The sequence below is a fragment of the Trametes versicolor genome (assembly GCF_000271585.1).
Source record: "Trametes versicolor FP-101664 SS1 unplaced genomic scaffold TRAVEscaffold_16, whole genome shotgun sequence".
Lineage (NCBI taxonomy): Eukaryota > Fungi > Basidiomycota > Agaricomycetes > Polyporales > Polyporaceae > Trametes > Trametes versicolor.
Genome location: NW_007360336.1, coordinates 300,481 through 323,074, shown reverse-complemented (window position 1 = coordinate 323,074; position 22,594 = coordinate 300,481). Strand labels below are relative to the sequence as shown.

At 57.9% G+C, this 22,594-nt stretch overlaps 8 protein-coding genes across 8 annotated transcripts; 5 read left to right on the top strand and 3 right to left on the bottom strand.

The window, feature by feature from the left end:
* Positions 1-318: 318 nt before the first annotated feature.
* Positions 319-2,054, top strand: TRAVEDRAFT_32276 (uncharacterized protein). The gene is made up of 3 exons (XM_008047033.1): positions 319-577; positions 630-1,026; positions 1,084-2,054. Exons 1-3 carry the CDS (start codon positions 382-384, stop codon positions 1,850-1,852), a joined length of 1,362 nt encoding a protein of 453 aa, XP_008045224.1. The 5' UTR covers positions 319-381; the 3' UTR covers positions 1,853-2,054.
* Positions 2,055-2,493: 439 nt separating this feature from the next.
* Positions 2,494-5,058, top strand: TRAVEDRAFT_61490 (uncharacterized protein; the record flags this gene model as incomplete). The annotated part of the gene is made up of 5 exons (XM_008047153.1): positions 2,494-2,512; positions 2,571-2,727; positions 2,778-3,292; positions 3,351-4,913; positions 4,974-5,058. The coding sequence occupies 4 exons, from the start codon at positions 2,494-2,496 to the stop codon at positions 3,470-3,472; spliced, it is 813 nt and encodes a 270-aa protein (XP_008045344.1). The 3' UTR covers positions 3,473-4,913; positions 4,974-5,058.
* Positions 5,059-5,740: 682 nt separating this feature from the next.
* Positions 5,741-7,169, top strand: TRAVEDRAFT_175976 (uncharacterized protein; the record flags this gene model as incomplete). Its single annotated transcript, XM_008047152.1, has 3 exons — positions 5,741-5,776; positions 5,832-5,864; positions 5,930-7,169. The coding sequence occupies exon 3, from the start codon at positions 5,958-5,960 to the stop codon at positions 7,167-7,169; it is 1,212 nt and encodes a 403-aa protein (XP_008045343.1). The 5' UTR covers positions 5,741-5,776; positions 5,832-5,864; positions 5,930-5,957.
* A 2,317-nt stretch (positions 7,170-9,486) lies between these two features.
* On the bottom strand, positions 9,487-10,224 carry TRAVEDRAFT_54218 (uncharacterized protein; the record flags this gene model as incomplete). The annotated part of the gene is made up of 4 exons (XM_008047151.1): positions 9,487-9,570; positions 9,637-9,684; positions 9,738-10,016; positions 10,072-10,224. 4 exons carry the CDS (start codon positions 10,222-10,224, stop codon positions 9,487-9,489), a joined length of 564 nt encoding a protein of 187 aa, XP_008045342.1.
* A 2,366-nt stretch (positions 10,225-12,590) lies between these two features.
* TRAVEDRAFT_67598 (uncharacterized protein) lies at positions 12,591-13,340 on the top strand. The gene is made up of 5 exons (XM_008047150.1): positions 12,591-12,726; positions 12,798-12,901; positions 12,960-13,073; positions 13,132-13,157; positions 13,211-13,340. Exons 1-5 carry the CDS (start codon positions 12,631-12,633, stop codon positions 13,264-13,266), a joined length of 396 nt encoding a protein of 131 aa, XP_008045341.1. The 5' UTR covers positions 12,591-12,630; the 3' UTR covers positions 13,267-13,340.
* A 115-nt stretch (positions 13,341-13,455) lies between these two features.
* Positions 13,456-15,229, bottom strand: TRAVEDRAFT_75569 (uncharacterized protein). Its single transcript, XM_008047149.1, has one exon. The coding sequence runs from the start codon at positions 15,024-15,026 to the stop codon at positions 13,836-13,838; it is 1,191 nt and encodes a 396-aa protein (XP_008045340.1). The 5' UTR covers positions 15,027-15,229; the 3' UTR covers positions 13,456-13,835.
* Positions 15,230-15,825: 596 nt separating this feature from the next.
* On the bottom strand, positions 15,826-16,151 carry TRAVEDRAFT_61487 (uncharacterized protein). Its single transcript, XM_008047148.1, has 2 exons — positions 16,134-16,151; positions 15,826-16,075 (listed from the first exon to the last, which is right to left on the bottom strand). Exon 2 carries the CDS (start codon positions 16,057-16,059, stop codon positions 15,865-15,867), a length of 195 nt encoding a protein of 64 aa, XP_008045339.1. The 5' UTR covers positions 16,060-16,075; positions 16,134-16,151; the 3' UTR covers positions 15,826-15,864.
* Positions 16,152-16,995: 844 nt separating this feature from the next.
* Positions 16,996-22,093, top strand: TRAVEDRAFT_67596 (phospholipid-translocating P-type ATPase). Its single transcript, XM_008047147.1, has 11 exons — positions 16,996-18,196; positions 18,246-19,636; positions 19,701-20,005; positions 20,062-20,319; positions 20,374-20,438; positions 20,493-20,576; positions 20,642-20,730; positions 20,784-20,890; positions 20,945-21,037; positions 21,090-21,209; positions 21,268-22,093. Exons 1-11 carry the CDS (start codon positions 17,001-17,003, stop codon positions 21,880-21,882), a joined length of 4,323 nt encoding a protein of 1,440 aa, XP_008045338.1. The 5' UTR covers positions 16,996-17,000; the 3' UTR covers positions 21,883-22,093.
* The last annotated feature ends 501 nt before the right edge of the window (positions 22,094-22,594 follow it).

Genomic DNA, 22,594 nt, shown 5'->3' with positions numbered 1-22,594 from the left:
CTAGCGGCAGTCTGGCCCCGGAGCGACCTCGATCGGCGCGACTCTCCTCTCTGTTCCCGCTCAGCTTTATTCACATACGCAGATGACCGCCGACCGAATGTCTACGATGATTCGACTATGCTATCCTTGGGAGTCTTTAGCTCAGCGGTGTCTGAATGGGGATTCTTTCTGCAGCCAGCCCCGGCTCGCCCCGTCCATTAACAGGCATCCGCCTGTCCTGCGCGTGGCCTCGGGCGTATTGACCGCGTCGGCCACGCCCCTGTGTCCCCGTTTTATATGACTAGTCGCTGGACAATGTCGTGGTCTGAACTGCCCCTCTGGCGACCCCACCACCCGACGCTCACTAGCCTCTGCCCAGCATCTGGCTAGGTTCCAACGACCATGTCATGCGTCACCTCGCCCACGGCCACCCGATTTACGACTTTTACGACAGACAGCATCTCGACATCGTTCAGTGACAGTGTGTCGACGCTGGACCCTACAGTGACCACAATCCAGTCGGTCAGCTGTGTCCCCACGTCGAATGGCACCTTGTCCGCGAGCTCGTGTAGTACGGTGGACTCGGTCAGTACTATAGGTGCGCAACAGTATCTCTTGTTTGCCGTACGCCTACTGACGCCAGTTGACAGCGGGCGGAACAACGACAATCCAAGTCCCCGTGTTTATCACCGTCCCGATCACGTCCAGTTCGGCTACTGCAACGCTTTTCACGACCTCCTGTACCAGCGACAGCTCTTCACCCACTGATACATCCTCCGCCCCCACGTCAACCACCACAGTGGTTCTCACTACTGCGGTTGAAACGACGGTCACGTTCCAATCCTCATTCACCTCTGATGGCACTGTCATCTTCACCTCCGGAACCTCGACTGCGTTCAGCACCGTTCTTGAGACCCAAACTAGTGTGCTGGTACCTACTGGCACGTCGTCTTCGTCCGGGTCCTCGGATACCAGCGCCATCGTCGGAGGCGCCGTTGGGGGCGTTGTAGGAGCCATCATCCTCGCCCTCTTCGCGTGGCTACTATTGTACGTTTGTCTCATATCTCTTACATCGATGTGAAGAGCTGATCGTCGCGTTCTCAGCCGCAAGAAGCGCCGCTACGACTTCGATGACGAGCTCTTCCTCCACGAAGCCGTCAATGATGACCATTCCAAGCACGTCCTACGTAAAAACGGAGGAGAGAAGCAGGGAGTTGACGTCGATGCAGACCCGCGTCCCTACACGTACGGCGCGCTCAGTGCAGGACCGAGCTCTGGCCCTCAGACACCCAGTACCGAGGGCCCGCCGCCCGTCCCCTACCGTGGACCTCCTCCGCCGCCTCGACCCGCTCAGTTCTACTCGGTGCCCGGGAAGGGACTTCCACCTTCTCCACGCCCTGTTCCGTCGCAGACCAGCCTCAGCACCCCTTCCGCCTACAGTACGCACCCGAGCGCGCAGTCGTACTCCGGCCTCCCAGCTGCAAACGCGTCGGTGTCCACTCTCACCACTACTGGCGCCGGCGGCTACGATCAGCATCGTCCACTGCAGGTCGTTAACAACTATGCCCCTGTTCAGCCACAGCCGGTGGGGCTCCCGTCGCCCTCGGAGAAGAGCCAGATCTACCTCCACCCGGACAGAGGGCTCACTACGGTCACGGAACGCTCGGAGCCATCGGGCTCGAGCATGTACGTGCCTCGTCGACCGCCCACACCTGCTGGGCTTGCATCGGTCCCTGGTCCTCTTCCTCCGCCGCAGGCTGCGTTGGTGTCGCAACCCGATCCCTCGCGCGGGCCATTCGTGCACCAAGATGCCGGGCGCGCTGCTCCCGCTAGGGCACCGGAGAGCGAAGCACCTCCCGCATATTCTGTGTAATAGTTTGGACCTTGATTCACCCTCATTACTCTCCGGGAGCCTGGGCGGACTCCGATACCTTTGGGAATGCTTCATAGCACGCTAGGTCATTTCTTTGTACCCTAATTACGACGTTATCATGTTGTTGATTATGTATTATCGTTGCTGTCGTAGGTTATATCCACATGCTGTATCCCCTGTTGCTATACAATCTATATAGTCCCCTTGTCTTTGGCCGCGGCACGAATAAAACGACACGCCAGGAGTCAGGAGAGCAAGCGCCCAGGAGGGCAACGGCCGAATTACGTAACACAGCCACAATAGGCAGTCGTTGTGGTTTAGCGACAACGCCTATTGTCCTTCGCTTGGGCGGGACAGCGAACAATAACAGCTCGGACAATGAGGCGCGGCGCGTTTATACTCTGTATAAAGGATGTGGCGGGAGTTTTGAAGGGGGCAACCTCCCGGATAGGTTTTCCTCTGCTTTTTGCTCTCTCCTTACGACTTCCACTCTCCGGTGCTGGGACACCCCTTGCTAGAGTCTCTTGACACTACTTCACGCTCTCCAGGCCTCATCGCTCTCTGCTTTCCGAAACGACTCTCAAGTCTGCTTCAACACCTTGACGAGCTCTCACTTTAATCCCCCTCATAACATCGCCACAATGCTTCCCCCTCGTGCATGTGAGTAATCCTTCGTCGAACGCGCTTTTCAGGCTCGATGCTCATGCGTATCCTCCAGACTTCTTCATCGGCCTTAACGGCGTCCGCATCCTCAGTATCATTGCGATGCTGCTCGTCTTTGCAAGCGGCATCTTTGTGCTCGTCAGCGACATCCAAGCGGTCAACCGCTCCATGAAAGCGCCGGACACCGATATGACGGACTGCGACTACATCGAGTACGTGCCTCTCTCGTATCCGTACCGTTCTCCTTTCTAACTGTCTGCAGAGGGAGCACGGTCCCCAACCAACCCGCGGGCGTCTTCTGGGCGGTCGTCAACCGGTTGTTCATCATCTTCCAAGTCGTCGTGCTCATCCTCTCCGAGATCGGCTGGCCCGCCGCCTTCTTCGACCGCTTCTTCCCCGTGCTCGGGCCCACGTTCGGCCTCGGCGCGCTCGGCATCTTCCAGTGCCTCATCGGCGCGACCGTGCTCTCGCACCACGTCGACGACTTCACGCTCGTCGCCGCCTTCTTCCTCTTCGCGCTCGGCTGCCTCAACATGCTCCTCGGCCTCGTCTTCCGCGAGAAGGCCAAGGAGAAGCGCTCGATCATGTCCTGGCGCGCGGAGGCGAAGGGCGTGCTCCCGAGCCACCGCGACATGCGCCCGACGTTCGCGCGCCCCGCGTCCGCGTCGTTCGTGAACAGTATGTTCAAGGGCGGCAATGACAGGGCGCAGCCGGAGGAGTTTGGCCAGAAGGGGCATGGCTTCGGTCGCCAGGGTGAGAAGGCTGCAGGTCTCAAAGGTGCGTCGCGCGTGTTCTTCGATGGTGCCCGACTTGCGTTTGCTAACAGTTGTCGCAGGTTTCTTGATCTCGAAGCCCCTCGAGAGCCTGCCGCGCTACGCGCCGCCCCCGCCTCGTTCCGATAGCTCTCGTGCTGGCACGCCAGAGCCCACGTTCAAGTCCAGCGCTACGGCCATCTAAGCAACGGCCTCGCGGCGGACACGATGACTCACGACCACCGGACATCGCATGTCTGACTCTCGCTGATCCTTGTCTCCCACACCACTGTATCGTTATAACTCTATCGCCTGTAGAACGGACTGTATCTTACATGTAGACTAGTGTTGGGTAATATGAGGATGCGGGCGAGATGCCTCGCTGTGAACAGATATAAGGTGTACCGTGTACAGTCAGTCCGAGAGATCCATATCCTCTTCGCTCTCCTGGTCGCAATCTGATGGGTCGGTCGTGGGCATGTGGCTGACCTGACTATGAAGAAACGGCGTAGACGGCGGAGGTGGAGGAGCGTATGTGGTTGGAGGCAGAGGCGGCGGACTTGAGCTCGGGGGAGGAGGCGCAGGTGGAGGTGATGCGGCGGGCTCCGGCGGCGGATGGTTGGCATGACCAAGCGGAGGCGCGACACCAGCAACGATGCTTTCCCAGAGAGCCTGGCGTTCAACTGAGAACGTCGAGCCGTCAGGGGGAGAAGAGCGACCATTCACGCCCGCCTGAGGTTGGAGCCCTGGGCACACCGGTAGCTTAGACCACAAGAAGTACGTGTTTGGATACGTTGCCCAGCGCTTTGGGGTTTCGGTCTGTGCGTCATCGTCGACCGAGCTTTCCTTGACATCGTATACTGCATCCGCTGAATGGAGCTTCAGCAGCTCTTCTCCATCTGAGACGATCATGAAGTCGCACTCTTCGTCAGCTTCGCCGTCAGCGTCTGTTAGAAATTCCCAGACGCGTTTGCGGGGATCGTGTGGGCTGATCCAGCCAGGAGGGTAGCCCCAGCAGGATATCTTTGACAGCCAAGGGACACGTTCTCCGGGATCGCCGTCGCGCAGTCCCAGAGCGTCCCGGAGGAGAGGACCCTTGATCTCGCCGGGTTCGAATTCGTCGAGCCATTGAAGCCTTTGGTTGCGCCACTCGACGACTTCGTGAACTCGCATATTTCGTCCGGGGCCAGACTTGTGGAAGAAGTTGTACTTTTGTCTTGAGAGCGCGACGACGTCGTGATCGATGCGCTGGGGACAGGCGGAGACGATGTGGCCTGGCGTTCCACAGTTGAAGCAGCGTTGGACGTACGATGAAAGCCCATCCTCCTCTTCAGCAACGTCGCCCAGAACCTCTTCGTGGTGGCGAAGATACCACGGGGGCGAGCTGAGCGGGCCATCCTCGATGTACTCCGCGAGGCCGACTAGTCCGCCTTCGTCCACGGCGAACTCTCCCACGTATCCAGCGCCTGGTTCACCGTCTGCGCGTCCCAGCGCCCCTTCGCCACCTCCCGGCCCTCGATGTGCAGCGCCGGGATCCAGTAGACATACTTGCGCTTCCAGCGTTCCTGGCCCGGGTCCTGTATGTTGATCGTCTGGAGCTCGAACGGGCGGTTCTGCCTGACTTTGGCAAGCTCCGCCTTCGCTGTCTATAAGTCCGTCGCAATTGTGAGCCATGTGGCGCAAAGAGAGGGAAGAAAGGCACGTACATCGCACAGAGAGCACTGTGGGCCTGAAAAAAGGGTAAGACGGGCTATTCGACCGACACCGCTGCGGGCTGCCATACGAGGACACGGGCTGAGTCTGGAGAAGGCTGATCATGGTAGTTTGTTCGACTATTACTCGGAACAAGACCAACCTCGGATAGTAGTAACGCGTGTTCGCAGATGGATGGCAGTGGACGTGGAGGTTGAGAGCGGGGGCGGGGGCGGAGCGAGCCGAGCGGACATGGCACAGCCACATGGACCCACCCGATTAGGGCATTTCCCTCCTCCAGCATCCTGTCTTCCTCAATCTTCGTCCACCATCCGCTCAAAAAAATTGAACGATGCCAGAACTTACTTTTACATACTCACTTTGCAGCATTGAGCGTATCGCCAATCATGTAACATCTCCAGGTGGGGACGTCGTGACAAATGTTGTAGAAGTTTAAAAACCAGGCCGCGCGACGACGATCAAGTTCGAGCCGCGATCGAACCATGGAGTCAATTACAGTCCTGCGCTGTTCCAACTGAGCTATCGAATTCTGCGAATTAATGTGGTGACTATAAACAACTATAATGAGCCTGTGCTTTTAAAGTGACGAGCTGTCTTTGCACTCGGGCACGTGGAACCTCCTGCCAAATTCGGAGATTTGGAGAAGCTGCTCGCGCGGGAGACGGCATCCTGCTCTTACTCGGACCACCACGATACCCTCGCATCTCGCTTGCTTGTCGATGTCCTCGAGCTCTACTTTGCTGTGCTGAGCGCGTACTCTGCCACATCTATACTCCCCTTAACTCGCACATCCAGGGTATGCCGCTCATCTTTTCATGATATGCAGAATCGAACTTGATCCGTGAGGATAGGGCGCGGAAGCCTTAGATTGACTTGGATGCAAGGTGAGCACTAGTCTAGGTCGCATTTACGGGGTCACCTCTTCATAACCCGCTGTGTCCGATGGCAGATAGGAGTAGTCCGCGACCGGTCAAGTCATGCCCTCGGTGCTGGACCTTCCATACGACGTCCTCCGAGAGATCTTCACCGGACTCTCCGCCGTCCATGTGCTGCAGTTTTTGTGCACGTCTCGCAAGCTTTACTACCCCCTAATTGACGACGACTCTACCTGGTATCACTTCTGCGCGCCATATGGCATCACCGACACGGACTTGTTCCGCAAGCGCTCCTTCCGGATCATCTACGGCCGCCTCCTCCATCGGTATGGCGCCCTCCTCGGCCTCTGGTGCAGTGACTACCCCTTCCGAGGAAATATCGTTCAATTCCGTATCGTCCCCGACCGCTGGCTGCGCCGCGGCGAACCGATCATCGTCGGCGAGGTCTGGGAGTTCACGCATGCTGATCAGGACGCGGCTGGCCAGCGCCCAGAGTACCCGAAGTACATCGAGTTCATGCAAATCGGGTTTGTGCCCTGGAAGAAGTCTACACCCAAGACTGCAAACGATGTGCAGGTCAGCTGGCACATCCGTTCCGAGCGCAATCTCGGCTTCCTCGTCCATAATGGCATCCCGCCGCCGTGGGTGCGCATGGACGGCGATGGGCGGCTCGCGACGCCCTCGTTCCATGTCATCGCGCCATCGAATATGACAATCGCCTCCAGCACTCGCCCGGATCATCTGATTGGCACCCCGGACATCGTCTCGTCGTCGCCGTGGTATGACTCTGATAGAGGTCTGCCGCCTTTCTCGCAGGAGGGCCCGCCCGCGATCATAGAGAGCAAGGACACATGGTACTATCGCCGGACCTTGCACTATGTTCCCGGTGTAGAGAAGCCAGCCTCTGTCGCATTCTTTCCACCACCCTATGGCCAGGACTCCGACGTGCGTCTGCCCGACCTGCACAATCCCACGTGTGGCTACGGCACGGGCTATAAGGACATCGTCCCGCGCTACTATCCTGTATGCTTTCCCGCGCAGGCCGGCCACCATCCTGCTTCCCCTCAATGGACTCCGGACTCCGTCGTAGGCGTCTGGTTGGGTGATTACGGCACGAACGGAACGGAATGTCTCTACCTAGAACACCACGCCGGGGAGGGCATGCTCCGTGCGTGGAAACTCACCGGTGACGTGAACGTACCACGAGGCGCGTGCAGCTGGGCCGCCAATCTGCAGTTCCCGCTGTCCGACACGGAGCCAAAGGGCAGGGCATTCGCGGGGAAAGGCACCACTGCGCAGCACGGTATCATGTGAGTCTTCCGCTTCGGAACCACTGCATATATGCAACACTGACATTACGTAGTCTGTCGGAGGATATCCCTGTACGCGTCGTCTTCACTGGCCGCGACGAGCTCGTTGTGTCGTGGGCTTTCGAGTTCGACATGAAGTGCATCAGGTACAGGACGACTCGCGGTAGGGTGGGCGATGCCTGATAACGTCCTTAACGACTTACGCTATCTAAGTTATTCTCCATGCTTTCCGCTATTTGATGATGTAGGCTAGTATGTTTTACCTTGCCATATGCTTTTTTCTCGCGACCACCGTCAGGGCAACGAGCCGGCTGCATTGACGGAACTTGAGTCCATTCCGTTCAAGTTGGTTTGCACGCATAACCGGGAGCGAAAGTCTGGGGCCTGCACGCTTTGGCATAAGCGCCCTTGCAGTTTAGTTCACTCTTTCATGATCGGCCCCAGATATCCCGTCTAATTAGCTGGGCGTTAGAATCGAGGTACCTGGAAGTACCTGGATATCTGGTCCTGATCAGGGATGTTTGGCTCCACGCGGACATGCAATGCCGGGACCCATACGGACCCACACTGCGAAACTGTTCAACGTTCAACTCTCTCAAACTACCAGTCATCAAAACCCGGTTTTTTTTGTGGCGGAATCGTTACCCACGCTTGTTGAGCCATCAGACAGTGCGTTTCTTACAGCTGCCATATACAACTCGAGTCGTACGACCTCCCTATCTTCCAAGACTTCCTGCCGGTCACTATCCGGAAGACGCTTCTATCCTGACGTGCGCACTGGTAAGCGTACGCTTTCGAGCGGGTCTCACACATAGATGTTGCTAATCCATAAAGTTCAGGCTAGGCTGCGTAGCTAATCAAAACGCTGCCGCTGGAAAGCATTTATAGCCCGATGCCGTACGTAGTAGTCGCTGACACGTCACTGAGTGTTCTAGTCCCTCACCAGTACTGGTACGATCACGAATCCACGGGTATCACTTCCATTCATAAAGCACTCATCAACACCATGCATGCATGCATGCACGTATGCCTCGCTTTCGACGATTTACGCCACCGGGGAATCTCGCATCGTCCTTAATTGGGTGCAGACTGCTCGCATGGGATGACGACGACCGTTTTGCCTCGAGGCAGAGGCATGACAGTATATATCCCACGCATAGACCACGATGCACGCGGCAACTCCTAGGTGAGGCCTTCCAGCAGGTATCCAGATATCCCTGTCCTCGACCTTCAGCTTACGGGAGGGCCGGACATCTGCCGCTTCCATTCACACGCCGTCTACGACATCAATGCGAACGCTGATGTGACTGCGACAAGCGCCACCAGCAAGTTCTTTCATATGCCCATGCGGCCGGTCTCTTCCGAAGCTGTCCTCGCTGAGCACAGGTATAACACACCGACTAGCACGTCCTCGTCACAAGGATATCCGGACAAAGCAGCACTCTCGATCCTCCTACCAACCCGTACTAGCACGCGAAGGCTGAGTCGGTGCGAGCTTGAAGCTCTTAAGAGGAGGAGTGAGTGCATCAGTCCTACATCGCACTCGACTCGACCGTAACTGACCATCAATGGGCGCAATCTCCGGGCCTAGCTGTTCTCCTCAAAAACCGAGACACATACCTCGGGCTGACTCAAAGCCTATACTATCGAGGTCGATTGACATCGCTTCTGGCGGTCGGTCCAGCAACGACGGCGGTGACAAGACTTTCGAACCCGTGAGCAGTGTCTCTATGTTCCTATGCCATTGGTGTAAGGTGCTGACGTGTCCTCCAGCCTGTCAGAGACTCGGAGGGGGCTACAAATTCGAGTCATGCACCCCAACAGCGTGCCCCCGTGTCCGGGCATCATACTGTGCATAGGCATCCTACGCCGAAAAACAAAAGATCACACCACGTAGTAGAAGGTGAGTAACGCCGTTTAACCGAAAGGTCGCAGCCCCAGCTGACTGCACCAGAACACGCCCAGGAGGAATCATGGGCTCGGAGACGCCTGTTGAGGCGTTTGCTGCGGGTGTTACTTGGCCATCCCATGTGATCTTCGCCAGTGAATAGATTATTTCGTGAAACGAAACAAGGGTTGGAGAGTTCTGATTCAGTGGAAGGCATACAGCCAGCACGTCGTCGTATGAGGCACCGGCTATAGTGATAAGTTCCGGCAGTTGAGCACGATGCTTTCGACTTACTCATTCCTGTCAGGAAAGAATTTGAACGTCAGTTTGAAAGTAAAATTACGACGACAGGGCATCTGTTTTCGGTGGAATCAGGAGCGCTTTCGGAGGCACTTCAGCAATCGCGCGGGAGAGGTACTCCAGCGCATCGAAGCTAGACGCCGAACGTGACGTCTTCAAAGCTGAAAAAGTCGACCAGCGGGATCGCGTGGTTGTCTTCGTAGAATGCGTGCGGTCCCTGCGATACTAGGCGAAGGATATCAACGTGATCTTGACCATGCTCTCCTATGGCAAGCACACGAACGACCACGTCCCGGCCGTCGGCGGTACGCGCCGCTCGGCATAGCGGGTTCTACGTATGCTTCAGTGACCCAGACGTGGGTACGCTTTGCTCGGGAGACTCACCATGTACATGAACTCGGTCAATTGATCGAGCGAGCCGAAGTCGGGATTGAGACCGCCGTGTCGTGTAGCATATGCGAACCCGTACGGAGATGGGGGCAAGTCATCTGCGCTTTCCTCGACGTCGGGGTAGAGCATGCTCCCGGCGTAGTATTTCCAGAACGTATATCCCCGTTGCTTGAAGAAGGGATACAGCGGTTTCCAGACGGCTTCTCGGGCAGTCTCGTGGTTCTCTCCTTCATCAACTGGGGGTATGCGCCATGATACAAGGGTTTGAGGGAGCTGCCTCAAAAACCGCAATGAAGGCCTTATAGACCACTAAGAGTGCTTCACGTACCTGTTGGCGGAGCAGACTAGAATCACCATGCGCCACCCCGTCTACCGGCATCTCCTTTGTCGTGATACCAACGCATCTGAGAGATGCAACGGGGTTGAGCGGCGACCTGTTCATCAGTGGGCTTGCCGATTCTTCGACAGGTCCACTATCCATCGAAGTGACTTGTGCTGGGGGAACTCGGAGGCTCAAAAAGAGGGTTAAAGTTCAGACTGTGGCGAGAGTCTCCGTCGAGATTGAACAGGTGGATTCCAGTTACCGCGCGCTGCGGATGTATAGAATCAAGGGCCGTGTGCCTAAATGGTTTCCAAGGACATGGGGAGTGAAAGGAAGACTTCGCCATCTGCGGACTTGCAATTCGTTCGGATGAGCGCGAACCATAACACAGCCACCTAGGTCAGCGCCAACACTTTTTACTCTGGAAGAGTCATGGCCCACCCCCCGCTATCACTATACAGTACCTTGCCAGTCCCTGGGAGAGTGTACTGACGTTATGAGGCAGTGGGTCAACTGGAACCCGTATGAGCCGCCGCTACTATCCAGCTGTTTTGCGGCAAGGGGATAAAAGCACTATTACGTTGAACTCAGAGTCAGCTCGGAGGGTCCGAATGGCTGAGTAACGGTACCCACTGGCAACTTCAGGAGAATCCAGGCTTGCGGATTCTCATGCCTACGCACGTCCACATATTCAACGCGCTGACTGAGAGGCTATTGAATCGCATCAGCAAGAGTGCGCTCAAATAGCCTAGAAGCATGCGGACGCCGTCAGCAATGTTGCGCACCACTGGACCTCGTTACTCCCGGAGTCTCATCGTTCTTACGGTCGTCCGGCGCCGCGTGTCCACGACACCGAGCATCCCGACCCTGAAACTTCGTTGGAGATATACGACTCCGATCCGGGTAGATGCTGCATTCTAGGGTGCACTGTGCACGACGACATAGGGTCCACCTGTGACGAGGAGGTCAAGGAGTTGTTTCATAGCATGCCAGACAGTCCGATATCCCGGGCAAAAGCACCGACACCTACGGAGCGACTTTATTGACCGCCCTCGAGAGATGCTGCAGCGCGACGAATCTCGCCTCTGGCGACCGCGGCTCATAGAGCACCCTATCGATCTCGGGTCACTAACGACGGCTATGAGATGACGTACCGGCATAGAGAAGGAGAACGCACTTTACTTCAATGTCTTCAACCGTCGGCGTTCTTACCCAATCGCCAACATCGCCAACTTGGCTTCCGACATGGGTCGGTCGCATACCTCACCTGACATCATCTCGGGCGGTGCGGATAGCGTATACTCCGCCCGAGGGACAGGAATCAGGATTCGCCGATGATAGAACGGGATGTGAGACACTTCTCGAGTGGCGCGGCCACCGAAAAACGACACGGCCACCTTGAGGGCTATAGCTCATTTGGGACTCCAACGGCGGCACTGGATATATGCAGGGTGTTGATCAAAATGCCAAGATCTACACAGGAAAGATGCTCACTGGGAGATAGACTTTGTGGTGCGCCGATCCGCCGCCGCCACGGAAGTGCGAACGTCGCAAAGTACTAACCCCCTGAGTATATGGAGCGCAGTTCTGGAGAGTCGCAAGCACTGTGTACGCAGGTTCGCAGAGATATTTCCTGGAAAAAGAAACTGTCGTCTCATACATGTCCAGATCGACTGTACGCGACTTACATAGAAGTCCGCTCGATAGGCTCGTTCCGGCAATGCGAGTCTCGTATACCTGATGGTGGTTTACGTTGGTGTTACCGCAGCGGCGCAGCGTTCCACTGCCGAGCCATGAATGAGTAGCAACGTTGCGGAGCCCCGCCAGATCGTACTCGTGATGGCGAAGATACACCGCTGCACGGAGGACCTAGGCCAATACACTAAGAGCTCACATCCGTTTGGAGGCCCATTTGGGCCGTTTTCGGGGGTCGAAAATCCGCTCTTTTTCGGGGATTTTCACGTAAGTTGCGACCGGCTACGCCGGATTCGGGGGTAAAATGCATGTAACATAGGTTTAGGCGCCCGTTTAGCGCCCAACGGATTTTCCGGCCCGACGGGCCCCTACTGAGTTGGAGGAGAAAACATTGAAAAGAGAGCGCGGTGGGCTGATTCCTTCGCTTTTCAGCTATGTTTCGTCTCCAGGGGAAAGCCCCGGCCGTCCGGTCAGCCGACCGAGGCTTACTTTCGGGGTTCCAGCATATGACTGTCCCGGCAAGGGCTTGTTTTCGGGGCTGGGAGGGATGTAACTCCGGCCGCTGACGGCCTCATTTTCGGGGAAATCGACCTAAATTTCATGTGAGTTCCGGGCCCTTCGGGCCCATTTTCGGGGATTCCGGCATATGAGCTCTTGGTGTATTGGCCTGGGTCCTCTGCACGGGCGCCTGCGCCAAACCGATGGTGATCGGCCCGCACGCAGATCTCGAGTCGGGACGCGAGCACAGCTCTTCCTTTCCCACACGGCGCAGCTACAGCGGGCTTTATGAGCCCCTCACGAGCTGCTGTCGGGCTGCAACCGCCTTGAGCCGCGCGCTGAACCCCGCCGTGCTATAGAAAACTCGCCTGCATGTCGACTGCGGACGCCGGACCCTCAGCTCAACAAACGCCGACGCCTGCAGGCCAGGAAGAGGACCCCTGGACGTGGACCTGGACGCGCGACAACGTGAGTACACGGGTGCATCGCATGTTTTACCACGCACCGGGGCGGGTGTGAACGACTGACCGTGTTCCCAGCTTGCCGTGGTCTCCATCCTCATTAAGGAGAAAAAGCAGCTCAAGGATGCTGTGCGCCGCTACGAGGCAGCGGAGGAGCGCATGGAGAAGTACAAGAACGGACCGTACGTCTCGTCGGGGCACGCTCGATGCGGTAGTAGCGATCTGACAACTGCGCACTAGGCTCGCCCGACAACGCCTCGACCGCTTGCTGCGCGAGGTCAACCGTGATGGCATGCAACCATCTCATGTCCACGAGCTCCGCGAAATCTTGGAGGAGTTTCCTGAGGACGAAGCGTGAGTGGTTGTGCTCGTCCTGGCGTATGTTCCCTGGCTGACTGCTATCTCCGCACAGGGCGCCGCTGAGGCAGAAGTTGATTGGTGCGTCGCTTGTGTAGGTGCACACGAACCGTGAATTCTAACGCTGCCTCCAGAGTACGAATGGCGGCGATTGTTGGACTTGGGGAGTGTCCCTGCAAGCAAATTCTGAGTGGTGCTGGAGCGTCATACTAAGCAACGCTGCGGGTGCTTGCTAAGTCTGCGGCGGTTGTACGAACATTACGGTTACTCGAGTACTCACCTTTAATGACATCGGGGCACCCCGCCGATCTTCTTGATCTTCTGTGAACCCGCAGCTCCTGCGGAGCGGAAACGAAACAGTGTCTGATAGCGAGTGGACGTGCGAACGAAGGGTATTGTCTCGAAATTACACTGTGTTATGCTAGCAAGACCGCAGCCGATCTCCTTGCCTCTATTAGCCCCTGCAGTAACTCTCGGAGCACGGCACCCGCCGCGCTCGGTACCATGGATATTAGCCTGTGTATCCTAATCCTTCGTGAAGCGTGAGGCCGTGAAGGTCATGTTGTGCTAGAGTATGGGGCAGGGCGTGTGCGTTACGGGGTGTGGTGTATGGCGCCCTAGACGGTATATTTCGCGGAGGGCATCATCGAATCGAAGAGGGGATGAGGGGGCGAGATGAGAGGAGACGTCGGGGATATCGCTACTCGCAGCGACCGCAGATGTCGAGAGTGTGGATGGTGGAGAGGTGAAGGCGGAATGCTATCGGATACGGGTACCCATGATATCAAGTGTGCTGTGACGCTTCGGGGGCTTCTTCGAGGGCGAGCTCCTTTTGCGCTCGAGGGGCGGGCTCTTCTTGCTCTCGATAGACGAGCTCTTCCTGCTCTCAGCGGCCGAGCTCTTTCTGCTCTCGGCGGCCGAGCTCTTCTTGCGCTCGATGGACGCGCGGGGGGTCGTGTCGCTCCGTGCTGACGCCGACTCCGGGGATGATGGCGGGTTACTGAGCAGCTTCTTCCAGCCTTCCTCCTCGACTACCTCCTCCCACACGCCGCCTTCGACAGCAGGTGGGGGCGTGTTATCATCGAAGAGGTGCACTGCCGTCTTGACCGGCGGCTGCTCCTGTGGTTCTTCTGCTGAAGGTTGCGCCCCGGGTAGTGGAGGTGGTTGCTCCGCGTCGGTTTTCGCTGCGTCCTTCGCCCGTACATCCTTCATGGAGATGCTCCGCCAGAGCGTCTTCCCCGCGCCCTTCACCATCCGCCCCAGCGATACTAGGGCATCCGCCTCCGAGGGGTCGCTCATCGCTCGCGTGCGTGTCTGTGCCCTGGCCGCCTTGGCATCCTCATGTGCGTCCACACCCGCCTCCGCCTCCCGGATCTCCTCGCCCCACCCTAGACCGGTTGTGGTGTCGCCCGGCCCGCCCATGACGCCGCTGCCTGGGCCGTATGGGTATGGCACCTCGTCGGGGTTCAAACCGTGCTCGCGCAACATACGACGATGCCGGAGGAGACGTGAGCGGGCGGCTACTCCGAGAGGATGGGGTGAGTTGCGCTTGCGGGGTGCGATCGATGGTAGGGGTGCGAAGGAGATGCTTGGGGAGCTCGTGCGTGATGGAAGGGTGAGGTTCGAGGACGAGCGGAGGATACTCGGACATGGACTGGGTGTGGTGCTCGACGCGACGCTCTCGCTCGCGCTGGCGTCGGTGGTGCTCGAGCGAGAGCTAGAGCTGGCGGTGTGACCGCTCGCATCCAGCGATGGCACACTGGTCGTCGTGCTGTCGCTGGCGGTGGAAGGGGTGGTGCCATCGGTGTTATGGCTGCCAGTGGACTCGAGCGAGCCCGAGGAGCGCGCAGAGTCGAGTACGGCGTTCATGAGCGCAGTGAACGAGTCGTCTGATGAGGAAGCGACGACGTGCGGGCGCGGCAGCGCGAGCAGGGTGGAAGTCTCCGACATCTGTCAGGTTATATGCCGGAGGGCGGTGCGAGCGAAGCCGGGTGCGGGGGGAGCGCGCTCGAGGGGGTGTTTCGAGTGATTGGCCGGACCAAAGACCGTGATGATAAGGAGTGACAAGGTTTGGTGCCGACAGTTCTTGTGTCGCAAGGACAAGCAGTTGAGACGAAGCAGAGAGGTGAGCTCGAGCTGCAGGACGAGGTCGTCGACCAAGGAGAAAATGCAATGATACCGTCGCGCCCGGCGATGTCCTCTCCCCGCCCAACCGCCCGCAGACGCCAGGCACATTGTCTGCTGACATAACCTTCCACATCCAGCCGGACGTTCTCCGTAGATCTCGCCCGATCTTAAGTTCTCATATCTGTGTGGCGGTGGCTCACTCCATTACTCGCACCAAAACATGCTCGTGCTGTTTGCATAGGACCTCAAACGATGCGAAAAATGGCTTATACTATGGGTTACGAAATGTCAAAATTGGCGCGGGTTGAATTCGAGACCCTGAGGACAGTGCTCCTCGCAAGCGTAAAGCACATGCATAAGTCCCGAGAGACTTGTTTTGGCCCGGAACTGTGCAAGGATAATCGCAATTTTGCTCGACTCCTAGGGCGAAACGTTCCCGATCCGCTGCTAGTCTCGGTGGGTGTGTATAAGACGTCGGGAAAACCCTGTTCAATCCGTGTGGTATAAGACATAGGGCTCTTGTAGACTCCAATTTTGTCTAGGACCTATGTAACGCGGCTAGGGTAGGTTTGCGTTCACTTAGAATAAAACAGTCCAACGAACAGAGCGTACTAAGACTGACCTGTCTGATCTGAAGCTACCTCGCTTGCAAGTTTCATAGTTATTCGGCGTGACCTACCTGCTTCCCAGCAAAGACATATGAATAACGTGTCCCCGACACGGATGCTGTTGCGGTAACTTTCACCGCAATGACATCGTGCATTTCCTCCGTGCCCGAAGCGCGCGGATGATCTGTGGCTATGGCCTTTCTCCGCGAGGCCCGGGATATCGTGCGATCGAATATCGGGCGAAACATCTTCGGAGCAACGATGCTACGGTACGGCAGCGCTCAATGGGAACATAAGAGTTTGACGATTAACGTGTGCGCACCTCAGGCTATGGATCAGCTTGCTTCTCGTCTTCGCAAAATGCGAGCTAGTGTGAAGACGTTCAAGCGAGAAGCGTTCTTGAGCTTATACTCACGGCCGATCAACTGCTACCGCAATCTCGCGCCGCAGTGGCTGGCCGAAGTACCGCCGCCCTGTGGCTGGCGGGGGGCGGGTGTCGTCGAACGTTGAAGCCTGCTCGTCGTCGAGAGCCGCTAGAACGCGTCGGAGAGCGATGCAGATCACGGTTGGGTTTGAATATTCAAGGCACCACTTCGGTTAGGTTGGCGTAACGCCGTAGACAGTCCTTTATACCCCCGGGGTGCTGCCAGCCGAGCTCTGCGCAACTTGTCCCTCGACGACCACGACCACGACCGACACGTCGACGGTAGATCGCTCTTCCCCCGCACTGTGTCGCCGTTAGCATTCTGCATCTTCGCCGACGACGCGCAATGCGACCTGAAACCGGCGGCAACTCGGAATGCAGCCACGCGGAGGAAGCGCAGGCGCTTGCGGTACGTAATCGGGTCGGCCGATGACGCTGGACGCGGGCTTTGGCTGGTTGAGGGACAGGGCGTCGTCGTCGGTCGGCATGCACATGGTGGTAGAGAGTTGATGGGGAGTCAGGATCGCAGCTCTGCTGTCCGACGGATAGGCCGGTATTTGTGAGCGGGCGGGGTGCGGCCGGTAGGAATCGGACGGCGGGCGATGATGACACACCGCGGCTTATAGCGCCTGTCAGCCCGCGAAGTACCTTTCGCAGCCGCCGGGGCCGCCGTGTCTCCCCTCCTCTTCCTCCTCCCTCATCCCCTCGCTTGCTCTGTGCGCGTCGGCAAGAGCAGGCCGCCCTCACCCGCCCACCACTACGGCAATGCCGTCCAAACTCTCGGTGTGGTACAACAAGCTCGTTGACTTCAACGTAGAGTCCCTTTTCGCCAAGCGCAAGGAGTCCGGGCCCCCTCGCACCGTCTTCGTCAACGAGCCTCTTCCCGCCGACTTTTACGACCACAAGCACCGCATCAAGAAGGACCATGTCTTTTCCTCTAACCAGGTCATCACGTCCAAGTACACAGTCATCACGTTCCTACCCCGCAACCTTCTTGAGCAGTTTCGCCGAGTCGCGAACGTATTCTTCCTTGCCATCGCTATCCTGCAGTTCTTCAGCATCTTCTCCACCGTATCGCCTGGTCTTGTCATCCTCCCTCTCATCATCGTCCTCACGATTACTGCGCTCAAGGATGGCTACGAGGACATCAAGCGTCACCAGTCCGATCGTGCCGTGAACTACTCGCAGGTGCGTATTCTACGCGGCGGAGACTTCAACAACGAGAACCCTATGGCTGGCAAGTCCAAAACGTTCGTTCGGGCCATGGTGCCCAAGTTCAAGCGTTCCGGGAAGGGGAAGCCCACCGCTGGAGACGTCGAGAACTTGCAGCACGGCGCGCCGCCGGAAGGCATTCACACGGAGGGCGCGCCCCTGAGACAGCTCCCCACGGCTGCCACCGAGGAGTTCGGTATAGAGCACGACGACGGCGAACCGGTCGAAGAAGTCGGCGGGCTGTTCCACCACCGTGGTGCGTCCAAGAAGCCTCACTGGAAGATGACCATCTGGGAGGACTTGCGAGTCGGCGACATGGTCAAGATCATGGACGACGAGCCTCTCCCCGCGGATATCCTAATCTGCGCAACCTCCGAGGAGGAGAACGTCGCGTATGTGGAGACGAAGAACCTCGATGGCGAGACGAATCTCAAGAGCCGCAGCGCTTGTGCGGCGCTGACCCATCTGAACACGGCGCGGGCCTGCGCAGCCAAGCAAAACGCATTCCGCATCGACTGCGACCGCCCCGACACGAACCTGTACAAGCTCAATGCTGCGGTCATCACCTCTGATGGCCAGAAGACCGCGGTAGATTCGAATATGGTCCTACTGCGGGGCACCGTCCTGCGCAATACGGGGTGGGTTATCGGGGTCGTCCTATACACGGGCGAGGACACGAAGATCGTGATGAACTCTGGCGCTACACCGAGTAAACGCAGCCGCGTCGAACGACAGATGAACCCTCAGGTGTACGTCATTTCCCTGCCTCGGGGCAGCGCGCGGCTGATTGTTTGACAGCTTCATCAACCTGCTGCTGTTGGCGGCCATGGGTGTGGCATGTGGTGTCGCGGACTCTCTACTTGAGCAGCACTACTACCCTCTGGGCGCGCCATGGCTATACGGCGACACCCAAAGTGATGACAACCCGAAGATTAATGGACTGATCACGTTCATATACGCCCTCATCACCTTCCAGAACATCATTCCCATCTCACTCTACATCTCCATCGAAGGCGTCCGCACGTGTCAGGCGCTGTTCATCTACTTCGACAAGGAGATTGTCTACGAGAAGACCGGTCAGGCAACACTTGCACGCAGCTGGAATCTCTCCGACGACCTGGGACAGATCGAATATGTCTTCTCGGACAAGACCGGGACGCTCACGCAGAACGCCATGGTATTCCGTCAGTGCACCATTGCGGGGCGCGTGTACAAGGGCGACGAAGTTCACAGCGATATCACCCGGGTAGGTGCTATCGTCGAAGCCGATGAAGAGAACTCGGCGGATTCCAAGGTCGACGTGAACGCTATTGCGCCGGCTAGCGCTAAGAGGTCGTCCGCGTCGTCTTCGACGGAGGTGGCTAACCCTCTCACTGCGTCAACTGTGAAGAAGGCAGAGCACGTGCTGGCGCACTTCGCCGACAGCGGTCTCGATGCTGACATCGCGGCCGCGCGACAGGCTGTCTCCGGCTCTCCCGAGGACCAGCACGGACGCATGCTGAACGGGTTCTGGACTGTCCTCGCGCTCTGCCACACTGCGCTCGTCTCCGTCGACCCACACTCGGGAGCGATCCAGTACAAGGCGCAGAGCCCGGACGAGGCCGCGCTGGTGCAAGCGGCGGCGGACGTCGGCTTCGTGTTCCGTGGACGCGACCGTGAGGTTCTGACACTGCAGACGCCTTTCGCGCACGACGACAAGTACGAGCGGTACGAGCTGCTGAACATCCTCGACTTCACGAGCGCGCGCAAGCGCATGAGCGTGATCATCCGCAAGCTCGGCGACCACGACGAACATGACGGGCAGCTGTATCTCCTCAGCAAGGGCGCGGACAACGTCATCATGGAGCGTCTGCGTCCTGGGCAAGAGGCGTTTATGCGGGAGACCGAGGACCACCTCATGGAGTTTGCGAGCGAAGGCCTCAGGACGCTTACCCTGGCGTACAAGGCCGTTCCGGAGGCACAGTACGAGGCTTGGGCGAAGCGCTATCACGAAGCCACCGTCTCCCTCGAGGACCGCGAGGAGAAGATCGAGGCTGTTTCGGATGAGATCGAACACGACCTCTCGCTTCTTGGCGCCACCGCGATCGAGGACCGCCTTCAAGACGGCGTGCCCGAGACCATTGCGGACCTGAAGGAAGCCGGCATTAAGATTTGGGTTTTGACCGGCGACAAGCTCGAGACCGCTATCGGTGCGTACTCGCACGTTTGCCTGCGGCACACGTATACTCGGATTCTGACGCTATTTTCGTGCAGCGATTGGCCACAGCACGAACCTCATTGGACGGGAAGACAATATTGTCATCATCCGTGGAGGCGGCGAAGGCTCGACACCTGTCTATGTCCAGATGCTGAACGCCGTCGAACAGTTCTTCCCTGAGAGTGGAATCCTCCAGGATGACGCAGTGGGTCTGGACGAGAACACCCTGCCACCATCCCAGTCCACTCGCGGATATCCGCTTCACCGCGTTAACACCGGTGCCTCCTCGCTCGTTGGGCACAATAACGGCGACCGGCCAGGCGGCTTCGTGCTCGTGATCGACGGCGCTGCTCTCACATACGTGCGTAACAGCAGAATCTAAAATATCTGTGTGAGAGATATTGACGTTGTTTATAGGCGTTGTCGGACGAGAAGCACAAGCACCTGCTGCTGAAGCTCGCGATGCAGTGTGAGGGCGTGATCTGCTGCCGTGTCTCTCCGCTGCAGAAGGCGCTCGTCGTGACGCTCGTCAAGGACGGCGTCGGTGCGATGACGCTCGCCATTGGTGACGGCGCCAACGACGTCAGCATGATCCAGGCGGCGGACGTCGGTGTCGGCATCTCTGGTGAAGAGGGTCTTCAGGCTGTCAACTCGTCGGACTACGCAATTGCCCAGGTACGTGCGCCGCACTTCACATGAAAGTGCCGCAAGCTGATATCTGTTTTATAGTTCCGGTTCCTGAAGCGGCTTTTGCTCGTACACGGGCACTGGTCATATGCGCGGAACGGCAACATGTAAGTTCATCTTCCTCGCCAGCAGCGGCGTCTAGATGCTAACGACCTGTCCAGGATCGTGAACTTCTTCTACAAGAACATGGTTTGCATCGGCGTACTGTGGTGGTTCCAGATATACTGCGCGTGGAGCAGTCAATAGTGAGTGCTGCCATCCGCCTTCGCCGCCGCAGTTGGGGCGCGTGCTGATTGAGTTCTGCCACCAGCGTGTTCGACTACACATACCTGCTGTTCTGGAACACCTTCTGGACCATCGCACCGGTCATCGGCATCGGTTTGTTCGACCGGATAGTTGGTGAGTATCATTGGTCCACGCGTGGTGATGAAGCGCTGACGGTGAGAATGTAGACGACCACGTCCTCATGGCCATGCCGGAGTTGTACAAGCACAGCATGAACCACGAGTACTTCGGCACGAAGCTGTTCCTCATCTACGTACTTGAGGCGGTTGCTCAGGTATGCCACACCACACTAGATGATCTGTTATGTTGGTTAACATCGGTGTTCCAGTCTGCCGTGATCTTTTTCCTGATCCTCTACTCCTACATGTCGACTTCGGCTCGTTCAGACGGGTTCGACGTAGCCCAGTACGAGTTCTCCACCGTATGTTTCCCTTCTCATTCGTATGTACGCGCGATATTAACGCACACCGCAGAGCATCGCTATATCAGCTGTGATGGCTGCCAATCTTTTCAACGGGTTGAACACGCACGTGTGGACTGGCTGGATCTTCTTCGCGGTTGCCCTCGGTATCGTCCTCGTTTGGGCATTCACGGTAAGTTCTCAAGCAATAGCATCCCTCTGCCGCTCAAATGCTGATGTGCGATATGCAGGCTGTTTATGCGGCTCTCGCCCCCAGCTTGATTACTACCTTTATCTATGGAAACGACCACTACCTCTTCCTGTCGCCAAATTTCTGGTTCACCATTCTCTTGGTTACTGTCCTCTCCCTTGTTCCCCGCTACATCGCCAAAGCCTGGAAACTCGCATTCGCGCCGAACGACCTAGACCGCGCCCGCTGGTTGCACAAGCTCGACCCCTCGCACGACTTCACGCAAGACCGCCACGGTGGCCTCGCAGGGATCAGCGTCGGGGGCGGGCGCAAATCGCGCAGCCTCAAGCGAGCGCAGCGCCCAAGCCTGTTCCACGCAAGCCGCACGGACATGGCGACGGGGATGCGCTCCGTCAACCGCGGCTTCGACTTCGCGACGGAAGAAAACGGCGTCGCGATGCAGCGGATCCAGAGCCACCTGTCCGAGCGGCACCAGGCTGCGCCCACGAAGCGGCGGCGGAACCCGTCGACGCTCATCCAGGCGTTCTCGATCCGCCGCACGCTCCGGCGGAAGAAGCACGGCTCGCAGTCGTCGTCGTCGCACCCGCACGACGAGCTCCTCCCGGCCTCGCCGCCGCACTCGCCCGGGCACCACGACGACCGCCGGCTGTCATAGCGCGTGCTTGCTTGCTTGTTTGCCTCGCCTGTGTCTCCCCTTGTGGACATCTGCACTTGCATATTTCGTATTTATTATGGGCTGCGCCGTGAGAGATCGCCGCGCCGTTCGCCTTCACATTCCTGTGTTACTACCCCTACCCCACCCCACACCCCCCCATGCACCCACCCCCTACGCCCATCCTTCTCACCCCTCGCCCCCCACACATCCCCCTCCCGATCCCGATCGAACGCGGCCCACTGTCTGTATCCACCACCGCCAAGTCCCTTAGATCGCCGTATCTATTTCACGCATCTCACGAATCACGTCACTACATGGATTATCAATTCTCTAATCAAGTGTATTTGTGCTCAGACTGCGGCGCGTGCGAAGCGAACTCGGAACTGTCGAAGACGGACGTGCGCGGGCTGCTCGGTGATCCGACGTGCAAACGAGCGCGGGGATCATCGTTCTGAGGGCGCGGTGTGAATGTTTGAATTTCGGGCACAGGTGAGTCGGGCGGTCCGGGGGAATCCCCTCGAAGAAGCGACACAGGCAGCCTATCGCGAAGAGGTTCCTGCCGAGTCAGCGACTGTGCTGTCGTGGTTCGCGTGCATCCGCACGAATTGCAAGTCTGCAGACGGCGAGGCGTTCTTCGTCCACATCTCGGCGCTTTGTTCAACAGATCCATTTGTGCCTGCGGGATCGTGCCGAGCGCAGCGGCTGGTGTATA

Coding starts and splice junctions, on each gene's coding strand:
- TRAVEDRAFT_67596 (XM_008047147.1), top strand. CDS start 17,001: ATGCCGTCCAAACTCTCGGTGTGGTACAACAAGCTCGTTGACTTCAAC. Junction 20,006..20,061: donor ACGGCGCTGCTCTCACATAC/GTGCGTAACAGC, acceptor CGTTGTTTATAG/GCGTTGTCGGACGAGAAGCA. Junction 21,038..21,089: donor CCCAGTACGAGTTCTCCACC/GTATGTTTCCCT, acceptor CGCACACCGCAG/AGCATCGCTATATCAGCTGT.
- TRAVEDRAFT_67598 (XM_008047150.1), top strand. CDS start 12,631: ATGTCGACTGCGGACGCCGGACCCTCAGCTCAACAAACGCCGACGCCT. Junction 12,727..12,797: donor GGACCTGGACGCGCGACAAC/GTGAGTACACGG, acceptor CCGTGTTCCCAG/CTTGCCGTGGTCTCCATCCT. Junction 13,074..13,131: donor GAGTTTCCTGAGGACGAAGC/GTGAGTGGTTGT, acceptor ATCTCCGCACAG/GGCGCCGCTGAGGCAGAAGT.
- TRAVEDRAFT_61487 (XM_008047148.1), bottom strand. CDS start 16,059: ATGTTTCGCCCGATATTCGATCGCACGATATCCCGGGCCTCGCGGAGA.
- TRAVEDRAFT_32276 (XM_008047033.1), top strand. CDS start 382: ATGTCATGCGTCACCTCGCCCACGGCCACCCGATTTACGACTTTTACG. Junction 578..629: donor GGACTCGGTCAGTACTATAG/GTGCGCAACAGT, acceptor GCCAGTTGACAG/CGGGCGGAACAACGACAATC. Junction 1,027..1,083: donor CTCTTCGCGTGGCTACTATT/GTACGTTTGTCT, acceptor TCGCGTTCTCAG/CCGCAAGAAGCGCCGCTACG.
- TRAVEDRAFT_75569 (XM_008047149.1), bottom strand. CDS start 15,026: ATGTCGGAGACTTCCACCCTGCTCGCGCTGCCGCGCCCGCACGTCGTC.